This window comes from Lepisma saccharinum, chromosome 5 (assembly GCF_977018435.1).
Source record: "Lepisma saccharinum chromosome 5, izLepSacc3.1, whole genome shotgun sequence".
In the NCBI taxonomy this organism is placed as follows: domain Eukaryota; kingdom Metazoa; phylum Arthropoda; class Insecta; order Zygentoma; family Lepismatidae; genus Lepisma; species Lepisma saccharinum.
The window spans coordinates 36,385,303-36,398,331 of NC_139233.1; the positions used below are offsets into that span (position 1 = coordinate 36,385,303).

At 34.7% G+C, this 13,029-nt stretch overlaps 1 protein-coding gene across 2 annotated transcripts in view; it reads left to right on the plus strand.

The window, feature by feature from the left end:
* me31B (ATP-dependent RNA helicase me31b) overlaps positions 1 to 12,759 on the plus strand; it is a 51,997-nt gene extending 39,238 nt beyond the window's left edge. For both annotated transcript variants that reach the window (XM_083122426.1, XM_083122427.1), the window contains exons 7-11: positions 108 to 230; positions 1,313 to 1,441; positions 3,741 to 3,921; positions 6,382 to 6,593; positions 11,251 to 12,759. In XM_083122426.1, coding sequence (XP_082978552.1) covers positions 108 to 230; positions 1,313 to 1,441; positions 3,741 to 3,921; positions 6,382 to 6,593; positions 11,251 to 11,322 — 717 coding nt within the window. In that variant the 3' untranslated portion in view covers positions 11,323 to 12,759. The remainder of the gene's footprint in view (positions 1 to 107; positions 231 to 1,312; positions 1,442 to 3,740; positions 3,922 to 6,381; positions 6,594 to 11,250) is intronic.
* Positions 12,760 to 13,029: the final 270 nt, after the last annotated feature.

The following is a 13,029-nucleotide window of genomic DNA, read 5'->3' on the forward strand; positions in this document are numbered from 1 at the left end:
GCAAAGACTGGTATAACAGTGTACTCTTGTTTACAATATTTTTCAAAATCATGTTCCTTTGTAAGAAGTTTTTTTTTACTCACTAAATGTCTTTCCTTCTCTTCTAGGCTGACAAATTGTTGTCGCAAGATTTCAAAGGAATGTTGGATCATGTGATTTCACGATTACCAGAGGAGAGACAGATATTGCTATACTCGGCAACATTTCCTCTTACAGTGAAGCAGTTCATGGTGAGTAGCATCAGTGGATTCCAGTTTTTCTGATATTTGGGTCTGTTTTTTATCTTGGTGCTAATTGAGATCGAATGGTTGTGTGAAGTACACTAATAAGCAACACCAGGTCTCATGCAGCATGTTTGTTTCAGTAATGGACTAGTGTTGCCATCTTCAAAGTATTTAGCACTTACTTTCATTTGTATTTAGTACTGTTTAAATTTTATTTTATATACTAATGCTTTCCAAAATTAGGTTACTTTTATTAAAGTTAGAACAATTCCAGAAAAATGTCAACCTTGGGCAAAATTATATATCTGTGAAGAGCAGTAGTGTGCTGTATTGTTTCAAACGAGAACATTAGATTGTGAATATCCAATATATGTGTTTCTAAACTCTAAAGTTTACCTCTAGTACTATTCCACTAATTTTGATTCAGAAAATCCAGATTCACATTTTGCCAATTGTCAGACTGTTACCTTCAAATATATATTTATATAGTGTTGGCAGAATACATATGAAGAAATTTTGTTATTCAAAACCACTACTTGCAAATTTCCTGGGTTTTATATTTTTCATTCATGAATCATATACAAGAAAATAAAAACTGCTTCTAAAGTGTGTTACACCTGGAATTGCTAATTTAAAAAAAAAAAAAAAAAAAATTCTTTACCTCAACCAACTTCATATTCTCCCCTCTACCCCTTTCCACTGAGCAGTCAAATGTTACTCTTCATGGATAATGCTGAAGATGGCAAACCATTTCTACATGTGATTATGTATAACAAGAACACATTACAACAATGTGGCACTCTGTAATCACTCAATCACGGTCTTCTACTTGGTACAAGTTGCATATTGGAAACGCTCCACTCTTTCCACTCACCTAACTCTGAGGCAGTTGACAGAGGGCCAGCAAAGATAATTAGGATATTTTGTTTCGGCAAGCCGTGACACCCAACAAACATAAGGGAGAAAAAAATAACATGTCATAATTAGCCAAAGTGGCTAAAGTATTTGAAATTGGTTCAGAAACAATTTTTGTTCATGTTGACAGATTTGTGGTTTTATTTTTGCTAAAGCAAATTTTTGCTCTACAGGAGAAGCATTTAAATGATCCATATGAAATCAACCTCATGGAGGAGCTGACTTTGAAGGGAGTGACCCAGTACTATGCTTTTGTACAAGAAAGACAAAAGGTGCATTGCCTGAATACCCTGTTTTCTAAGGTAAGTTGTTTACTATATCCCACACTGCTAGTATTGAAAATAATACTATGGTACAGTGGAAACAAGTTTTACATTCTCAGTTTTTAAATTTAATTTCTCACCTTCATCTACTGAAAAAGATTGCATTGCACTCTTTTGGTATTTACGCCTAATTTTACCAACCTGTTTTATGCACAATTTTTAAATTGAGTAGGCAGTCATATTGGCGTACAATCATCTGGTACATATTGTCATTCATGTACCAGATACATTTTCCAAGACTACTAGCAGACCTTGCACACATGGTAAGTTTGTATAACCACTGTTGGATATCACAATACCATGTAAGGGTGTGGATGTGTATGTTGTTGGTGTAAGCAGCCTGAATTTTAAAATATCCAGGCTGTTTGACCCCCATCAACCCATTCTGGTGCATGCTACTGATGGCTGTTTTTCTTCAGAACCATTGACATGCTAAAAATAAAGAGACAGTGTTCAATAATTAAGTTCAGTTTGCATAAAAGAGAAAAAGTACTGCAACATCTGTCTTCAAACACTGCATTTTCTTTAAATATCATGGCAATAAGACAACGGAACTTCTCCCTAGCTGCTGTTGATCCCCCTCCCTTTTATTCAGCTTGTTTGTATTGTCTATGACAGGCTGGAAATTGTGATGCCAGTGACTTGTCTGACAGCTTGAAAGATCAGATCTTCAGGCAGATGAGACTGGCTGAATGCAATGCAAAACAAGAACAGAATTATTTAGCAAGGGGCCAATCTGGTTCAAGGGTACATTGACCCTTCCTTACTCTCCAATGCAAGCAACAAAAATGGAATTCCAAGTGGAGAGTCTAGTCGCATGGTTATAGCTGATAAAACCTGCATGGGAATGGGTGGTGCATGATATCTTCACGAAAATCTTGAACTTGTAACTGCGATTTTACTCCACCTGTATTGCTAAGAATGTTTTATTTGATAAGAAAATGGAGTTAAGTCAGTCAGATAGCAAAAGGCAATATTTGGAAATTAAAAACAATTTTTAGTAGTTCAGAATATTTAATATTTAAAAATGTTTTTAATGTAGTGAATTTTTTGGACCATAAGGTGAACTTTTTTTTTAAACAAAAATTTAAATGTTTTATCATCTGAAGGTCCACCAATGCATGCTGAAGTGAAGCTAGTGAAATCAAGTTTCCAGCCCATTGTGAGACTACAGGGGTAAATGCCCTTTTAAGGAATGTTAAACAATGCTGCTTCTCGCACACTTGCTTAACTTGTTCTGTAGTAAACAGTTTCAAGTGACGTGCAGCGATCAAGCTTTTAGTGTTGTCCTAAATTTCTGTAAATTGTTTTATTTGTATTACTCTATTTATATCAAGTGAAAATGAAGTTGTTTGTACCGTTAGTTCAGAATAGTGATATATTTTTATATTTTCATATCTGGATTATGGCCCAAAAATGCTTTAACAATACCATATTTGTCAACCAATTTTGCTTTAATTTTTCTTAATATAACATCAGCTAATGAGTCAGAATAACCATTTCTCCTCTCAATACTGTTGCCAAAATAATGAAGAAAATGCATGTAGCTAATGTTTAGAATATCATGACTGCCAGAAAAGCATTGGCAAGGATTGGCTACGGCTCGGTAATAAAAAATATTTTATGACAACTGGAGTGTCATGATCATTTCAACTTTATATCACTAGGTATTTCTATAATAGTGCATCTTTTTAGTGCTAATCAATATTGAAAGCTGTTTGTGGTGTTTGAACTGGTTTGGAAGTGTAAGATAAATTCTGTAGACATTCTAATTTTAAGATATATTTTAGAGATGGGACGATATGAAATTTTGGCCGATACCGATATCAAATTTACCGATACCGATAACCGATATTCTACCGATCCGATATAAAATTAGAAATGGTCCTGGAAGAACCTGAAAGGTTCATTGACCTCCTTAAAAATGTGTGTTTCAAAGTGACTGCAGTGCAAGAGAAATTGCATATTTAGACATTTACTTTTTAAAAAAGTAGGGCATGGAGATTATCCATAAAAATTACAACAAAAATGGCAAAATTTTGCACTAAACTATCAGATATTTATCGATATATCGGATCGGTAAAATAATCTGTAATTTTACCGATAAACCGATACACCGATATGCCTATATCGGCCGATACCAATAGAGTACTGATTAATCGGTCCCATCCCTAATATATTTACATAGCTTTGAACTGTAATACTCCTTTGTGTTATGAAATGGTTCATATTATTTATTTGGGAATTTTAACTAAGAAGTTTGTTTTATGAATTTCAGTTACAAATAAATCAAAGCATTATATTCTGCAATTCCACCCAGCGAGTGGAACTGTTAGCCAAGAAGATCACAGAGCTTGGCTACTGTTGTTACTATATCCATGCCAAAATGGCCCAGGCTCACCGTAATAGGGTCTTTCATGATTTTAGAGCTGGTTTATGTAGGAACTTGGTTTGTTCAGGTGAGTATTTTTGGACTTCCGTAATTTAACAGTATATCTTAGCTTCCTGGAAATAGATATTAATACCAACAGGTTTGGGATGTACCAGAGTTTGTTTTGGTACAAGTATTGACTGCATTCTGGTTCAAAAACAGTATATAAAATGACTGTTTTACAATAGTGAATAAACCATGAAATTTTTATTTTAAAATAACTTAATAAACAAAAATTAATATTTCCATTGTAATATGTAACAATAACCTGAAGATTCCCAATCTGTGTCAATGTGCAGATGATGTATGCTTAAAATTAATTTCTACATAGCTCTCAGGAGTATTTATATTCTGAAAGTGTTCAGTGAATAAACTAAGTTGCATGTTTGTAAGGGTTGGTTTTGCATTATTTTAATGACAAAGATCTTATTTTGTAATTGGTGATTTAGTGTTGCTTTTTTTATAAGTGTTTTATAATTAAAAGTAGTCTAGAAACATGCCATCTGGAAGCTGGAAGACCAGTCAAATCGCACATTCATTTTGAGAATGCAAAGAACATTATGGTCATGTTGCCTGACTCAGATTACAGATAAAGGATATGGTTCTACCTGCCTGCGTCCAATCTTTCAAGTATTTTTAAAATTCTCAATGAAAAAATTATTTTTATTTTAAAAGAAAATTCATGTATAATTGCAGGTTCCCAGTTTGAGTAGCCACCCTTCAGGTAACTTTTGCTGTTTTTAATACCACACAATGTTACATGTTAAAACACAAGTGTGATGTTTGAAAATACAGCACAAAATACTAAAAGAATGATGATGGCAACAGGGAAGCAGTTATTGAAGGTGGTGTTATGGCTGTTGGTGTGGATGGCAACTGTGAAATCTGAGTTTTGGGTGGAGGAACTGTGATTATTGATCCTTAGATTCAAGGGGGTGGAGGTTTCGCCCAAGTAGAAGTTGCCGCAGATTTGGCAGATGAGGGTGTAAATTAGGTTGGATGAGTGGCAGGTGCCCTTAGGGTGAAGGGTGAACTCACCTGCCGTATAGTGAATTTACTTTGTTGTATAGCTGTACTGGGATTTGATAAAATGGGATATTTGGAAATCTAAAATTTTATTGAGTTTTGGTTAAGATTTGTTCACTTTAAGATTTGCATTCTTGTATGCATAAAGTTTTGTAAAAATATTAAGTAATGTGGCCATTCCCCATTCAGGATGAAGTCTGAAGCATTATTACATGCATTAATAATTAAAGCAAATCTAAATCTCTTCTTAACCAGCCTTGTGGCAGGGTTTGTCATTGAATAAAAATATATATTTTCTTAATTTCCAAAAAGGGGGAGTCAATTTTGGTAGAGACCCTGTGAAGGCTTTTTTTGAGGATGAATGTATAGACTTCAGTACTGTACTATTGGGCTGTTAGTGCCCTTAATGAAAGCCCCAGCCGAGGAACTTTCAACGTATGTGACAATGAACTGAGTGGAAGGTCATGTACTGCAACTGAGATCATGAGAATCATGTCGATGAACTCGTGAGTTTAATCTGTTTCCATAGCTTAATGAACAGTTGAGAGGTGTTCACTTTGATTCTGATGATGCATTGCAAACAGAAGTGATGCTGTGGTTTCTTCGTTAAGACCAACAATTCTACCATGATGGTGTTAAGAAACTGGTCTCTCGTTGCCAGACGTGTGTTCATCACCAGGGCAATTGTGTAGATATGGATAATAAAGTCTTGGAAAGTTTGTTACGTTCCCGGCTAGGAGTATGAAAACTCTACACCCAGGGCTTGCTGGGTTTAATTAAGTCTCAGTTACTACATTTTACACTTTATTAACTAATGGACTTAACTAGAAACTAATTAGCACTCGTTGCTCAACACGTTTAAAAGACACTTTTACTAACAATCTTACAATGCTAATGCCTTGCGAATCCGAATCCTTCATTTACATTCCAGTTGCTATTTTAGAAAACCGTAAATAATCCTAAGATTACTCACCAATAAGTCTTGGAAAAACAAAACTTTAAGACTTAATTTCTAATTTCCTCTTTCTTTCCTGTTACTGTAATATCCTATATTTCCCATTGTTACCAACTCACTTATTTTAGTGGAGTTGCCAACCTCGCACAGAAAATTATCATACCTAAATGTGTGATAACACTAGAAATCATCTTTGACCATACAGGCCTGCCTGTGTTATACAATGAACGAATAAATAACATTGGGTTAAACGAATATGTACATAAATTAAACAAAGAAGGAAATTAATATTTTGCTACAACATAATTTGGGGTCATTGCAAGTTACCTGCGTTTCTTTTATTCAAATAAATTGAACAGTTTTCAAATAGAAAAAGAAGACTGCATTACTTTACATTCAGCATGCCCTCATAGTTTAACACTGACCTGGTATGACTGCATGCATAAAATAATATACCAATTATCTAGGATTGTACATAATGTAATGGCTGTGGTTTTATTTTTTCAGATTTGTTCACTCGAGGCATCGACGTCCAGGCAGTGAATGTTGTGATCAACTTTGATTTTCCTAGAATGGCTGAAACCTATTTACATAGAATTGGCAGATCTGGAAGATTTGGCCACCTGGGAATAGCCATAAACCTCATAACATATGAAGACAGATTTGCCTTGCATCGCATAGAACAGGAGCTTGGAACTGAGATCAAGCCTATTCCAAAGGTAAGCTTTTTCCCCATGTTTCATACTGTTAAAAACTTCAAGGCATTATTTCATTGGTGTTAAAGAAGTTAAATCTTCATCTTTTTGCTCATTTTAAATTTTCCCCCATGTAAGTTTTCTCACCTTGACATCCTAAAACTGAGAGAGTTTCCAAAGGGTGATTTGCCAAATTTTTTTGTTGTGCACACTTCAACTCCAGTCTCATAGCACCGAACCTGTTATGACTCCAGTCTCATAGCAGCATGAACCTGTTATGACAATTCACCAAAGTTTCACCCCTAACCCTTCAATAGTAAGATGCCAGCAGTGAAAATAGAAAATCATTGCAATTGGAATATTTTTTTTAAAAAAAATTAATTTGTTTTCCAAAATAATGCTTTTATACACCTTTTCCAAAATGTGAGGATCAAAGTGATGCCAAAGAGGTGTCTTTAATGGTGATTACTTGCCCATTTCAAGCAATTAGCACTCACAGGGCCAAAGCTACAACCGAATGTCCCCACAAAGATTGATTCACTATTGGTTCTTAGGAGCATTACACATTTTTCCCCAAGAAGTATTTAACTACAGTGGAACAGCAATTTTATGTTCCCGGATTTTGTTTTCCTGCATTATACATTCAATCTTCATGGTCCCAACATAGCAAAATGTTATAAAATTTTCCTCGACTGTATGATTGATCGCTTTTTGTTGGCTGTAGTGACCTGCAAAATAAGACTTTTTGTAAAATTTCAAATCTCTCATTAATGTGAGGGAATATGGATAAATCCCATTTCCATTGAGGACTGTGTGCACACAGATAAGAACATCTTCAGCTGTCTAGAACAATTCCCCTGCTACATTATTTCTTTGTGTAATTAGATTTGTTGATGACAAGTAAAGCTGTTTAAAACTCTTGTACAAACTGAAGACTAGCATTGTAGAATGGGATATTTTCATAATACAGTAGAAGTTAATTCTAACACGTGTTTCATGTGCTCTCCAATATATGTGAATTCAATTTGCAAGTGCATGTGTAGTGAAAGTTTATCAAAAGCCTTAAATTGTCTTATTTGGCTTTCTTGGAGTAAATAAGAGTTCATTTCCATAGCAGAGGCATGAGCATACATAATTCACCTAAGAGTACACTAATGTACACAAGAATGGGCTTTTCAGGGATCCATACCAACTCAAGATATATCCTTGTTTTGTATCCAGAGAGATTGTAAAATGGGAAAATGGAATGTAGGTTTTTTTTCTAACTGAAATTTCATCAAGGCTGTGGCATCCCTTAATCAGATCTCTGCACACCCATCCAAAAGATTCTTCCTCAAATTTTAGATAACCATGTTATGCTTTAATTCGCTTCTGCAGAGAGTAACCTGCCTTGGCTAGATCTGTTACAGGTTTGCCTTACTTCCCCAAGCAAATTATCTGCATTACAAAATGAAAAACTAACTAAACTGTTCAATCAAATTAAAATACATTGAATAACTACCACACAAACCATGGATGTAGGGAAAACTTTGTTCTTACTATTTGGAATGATACCCAGACGTTCAGTATAAGAATATATAAAAAAAACTATTTCATGGATTAAATATATACAGTGAATTACAAATGCAATAACCCCACAATAAAAATGACATGATCCAATTAATGAAATACTATTTTTGAAATATTTATAAAAGTGGTTCGTATGCTGGACCAGCAGTACTAGTTCAAAATGTATATGAGCTTGACACTTGCATACATGACGTTTCTCTAATTCCCTCCTTTTTTTTTTTTGTTCTATAAATTGCCACTCAAAAAGAGACTAAAGTTGTATGAAATTGCAACTAATTATGCTCTATTCTTGAAATTCTGAAGAAAAACTGTGTTGATTCTTTTACCACCCTGTCACTGTCCCTTTAATCCCAGATTAAATAAAAACTGGACACCTTGACAAGTGTAGACTCGACAATTTTAAACTAATAATTTTGCGCAAGAAAGTACCTGGCTTTTTGCCTTTTTGTAGAGATATACTTGTCCCTTAATCCACTCGGATACGATTATGAAAAAATGATAACAATGTCCACCGAAAAGTAAGCGTTGGCTTGTCAACAAACTAATCATAAATTGTGTGGACTTACCTATGCATTTCAATGAAATGGTTGAACTGTGTCCACTAGCCACAGCCACTCTGCCGGCACCAAGAACACCTTCAAAGGTCTCCCCTCTTGCCCAAAAAAAAACATTGTTTCCTCATATAGGCAATTTGAAAAAGCCAGTAACCTGGAATTTTACACCCTCTTCAGGTTTGAAAGGACAAGATTTTGAAACTAAAAAAATAAGAATCATAAGTGATTCTATCAGTACATTATTCCCCTACAAGTAAAAAAGGCAATATAAAAAATGTCAATAAATCAATACATAAATATCTGTATGAACCTGAAAAAAGGAAATAATTATATACACAAAAAATCTAATTTGTCACTGTTCGCTAATGTTTTAATCACAAAGTTCACAAAGAAAAGAAAGTCTTACTATTGTTTGCAATGGTTCACTAATTCCGGTGTCCCGCTTGCTGGATTGCCTCCTCTGTGGCCCTCTTTTGGAATGGTCCTTGGGGTTTCTCCTGCTGTGCCCACACTGCACTGCTCAGTCCTAGTCTTCCCAAGCCAGCAACGCCGCTCAGCTTCCTTCGTTGGTGGTAATGGCCCTGGGTTCGAGTCCTGACAATTCTTGTTCCTGTTGGTCCTCTTTCTAGAAACACCACCACTGACACCTCTCGAACTTGGTCCTCCAGGTTCTCTACTACCTGCTGTGCTTACTTTGCCTCTACGTCGCTGAAAATTTGCTATTTCAGCTTTTCTGAAAGCTTTTTTCACGTCAATTCTTTCCTTTTACGAAAAGATATTTCTGCATAACTATTTTGTCAACTGGATGATAATCATCAAACTCTATGAAATCGAATCCCAGTTCCTTTTCAGAAACCTTGTCTAAGACTATTTTAATGACTACAAGGTTGCCAAATTTCTGAAGAGTCTCTAAGTTCATTTTCTTCAAAGTCATTTTTCAAGCCACCTAATAATAATTTCCTAACTGTTACACCTATATCTTGCCATGGAACTGCTCTCTTTGGTTAGACTTTTCTGCCGTCCCCACTTGTGCATTGTCGACAGTGTATGCACCTGAATATGTTATGAAGCCGAATCCTCTAGACTTTTTAATTTTAGCATTCTTCATGACTAGCATTCTCTTTTGCCCCATTGTTCAAAATGTTCCATTAGAGAATCTTCGGTTGTTCTGTAATTGTCCCCAATAAAGTTTCCTAAACTGCTCGGGTTCTCTTTGTACAGTAAAAGTACCTTCCTCATTTAGTGCTGTAAGAAATTCTTTCCCTTGCTTTTTTCAAACTAATATATCACATCTGAATCTATGAAGCTCCAGCTCCCTGTTTGCAAATTGATGATAATACCTGACTGTATGAAGTTATGACCCACAATGAACTGCAAGCTGGCTTTGTCATGTAGGCCAGTCCTACAGCAGGTTACATTGGGAACTGCATAAAAAGTATAACTGTCACTAAACAAAAAATAATATTGAACATACACAAAAACATAATTACAAAAAAAAAAGGATCATGTAGTGATTCTATCATCACAACCACTATGTATCTTTCTCGGAAGGTGGAAAGAAGCTAAAACCAATGTAAAACCATTTTTACTGAACTTTTAATAAGTAAAATGACATGAATTTGTAAAAAAGCAGGTGGTATTACACAATTTATCGAGATTGTTTTCAGTTATGCTTCTTTTTGCTTTGCTCTTCCCCTTTCTTTTCTATCAGTTTTTTATAATCTCAATTTTCTGCAAAACTACTGTTAAGTGTCCTAACTCTGTATAGTCTTCTTTGTTCCCACATTATATTGTTTTTAATTAAAGTCTTTGTATTAACTCTATTAATTTTCTATACCCTCAATTTGAAACGTTCATTTTTGTTATTTTTGTTTAGAGCTGAGCCGATACCGATGCACGAGTGCTATATGTATCGGTTAAAATTATCTACCGATACTTTCTAACACATTGGTCTTTTAAGGAGTCATGAAAAATGCCACGCAACACTTTCAGTGTGTGGAAATTAAGCAAACTTTATTTTTATTTTGCATGAAAAACTGTCTTTTGTGAATACATAACATTTTAATATTCTGATTTAATTCTTGAATATTCTCGAGCAATTTTTTTGGTAAATTTATGCACATAATTGGAGAAGAATAGTTACACACCAACATTGGTCAATATTTTTACCAAATTTTAATTATTGCAATTTTCAAGTATCTGTATCTCTGAGAATCTGTAAGACTGCATTGGTATCGGTTCAGTGATATTGACTCAGCCCAAATTTTTATTCCTTCCTATTTGCACGAGTTTCTTTTTCTGATCCAATGATTTTGCCTTTTGTTGTATAAACTGTTTGTGTGTGCACCTGATATGGTTTGCATTGAAATAAAAATGTGATATTTGTTGAATCTCCTTTGGAAGTTGAGTAGGTTATTTTGAATACTTGAGGAACAAACTTTTTTTTTTTAATTTTAAAATGTTATTTTGGATGACATGAAGCATGAAATAGTGGTGGGACTTTGTTGCTACAGGTAGTTCTGCGGAAACCCCTTGATAATAAATTATTTTCTTTCCAGACAATTGATCCATCACTGTATGTGGCAAAATACGAAGACTCAATTCTTGAAGAAACTGCATTGAACAAATAACTCCTCTCCTGTACATACATGTCATGGAAGAAGACTATCCCAGTTTATTTATAGAAGATATTAAGTTATCTCCTCCCCCCTTTTCTTCCCCCAAGTTTAAGTGCGTTGTAAATACAAAGGAACGTTTATAATTCTCACTCAAGCCATGGATGTACCAGTGAACAAACATTGTGGAAGACAATTGTTTTCTTTTGTTAAGATATTCCATTTTTGAGGAAGATCAGGACTAGAATACTTTTGTTGTATGTAGATTTTTATACAATTTATAGTTCATGTTTTGCCATACACTGTGGCTTGAAGTGGTGAGATTTGTGGACTATACATCACACAGCTCTATTGATGGACCATTTTTCATTGAAACTATGCATTTTTTGCCATGCATCGGTCTTGGTGATCGTGGACTGCCATCTCCGTGAACTATGATCCCTCGTTACAGCTGTGAAGAGTACTGTAGTTTTGTAAATTTATTTTTATATAAGATGGGTTTCGCAATTGTCTTGCCGAAACCATTTTCTTCCCAAAAAATAATCGCTTTCTCAAAACACTAATGTTGATACTTGGTTCAACTGAAAAACGAAAAAAAAATATCAAAAAAATGTTTGGATCTCCGCAAGTATCAACATTTTGTGTTTTGATTTAATCCAGTTTTGTGTACTGGATGTACAAGTTTTTTTGTTTCCAAGGAAACAAAGGGAGACTGATTTCAACAGATCTGTGTGCCTGTGTTGTGTGTATTTACCGAGGATTTTTTTTTGGTATGCTTTTTTTTTCTGTTCTGATTTTTTGAGTGCCGGAGCAATATGCGTGGAAGTGTGAAGAGACAAAACGAGGTCAGAACAATTCGACTGTTGTACTTCAGCTTTACATTATGATGATTGCATATTGCATTTTCAGTGCACGTGAAGGAGTTGGTACTTGTGCATAACTTAAACGAAAACAAAGAAGTGAAATGTGACATAAGCAATGGAAATTGTAGCAACGATGTAAGAGCATTTTTTCTTTGATGGAGAAGAGACTCCATAATTCAGCGTGTGTTCAGAGTGAAGGTTGGATGTACAAGTGCATGTGCAAAGACAGTAAAAAAACAAAGGAAATGTTTAAATATTTTGCACAAAGTACAGGGTGAATAACAAGAATGGATTGAGTTTCGGTCATTGAAGACAATAAGGCAGTTTCTTATGAAAATTGAAAAGATCGAGGTGCTTATCGAAAGATATGAGTGGGGAATAAAGTACCTGTGGCTTGGAGATCCAAAAAAAAAAAAAAATGAAAATGCAGCAACTTTGAACCACAAAGGCCTTTCGCAGTTCAACAACCAAAAACAAAAGCTGCATCTTCGCGAACTTGGCACTTGTCAAGTTGATGAATTATGCTTGAAGTGCATACACAAGTGTCCACCCTCCATTTGGTTTCAAACAAAAAAGAAAAAAAAAGAAAGTACTTCTATAATTTCTTCTACATTCCTTTAAATTTAAAAAAATGCACTTCAAAGCATAATTCATTCATACCTTTTGTATTTTCAACATTTACAGAAGTCTCAATTGGCAGAAGAGAAATAACAAGCCTAAGGGGTGGACTTTAATTTTTTTTTTTAATATTAGTTCTGGCTGTTGTGGCCCTCCAGCGCTAATTTATAATATCTTTTAAGTATTTTTACTATCTTGTTTTTTCATCTAACTCAGGGCTACTGGGAGGGGGAATATTGGT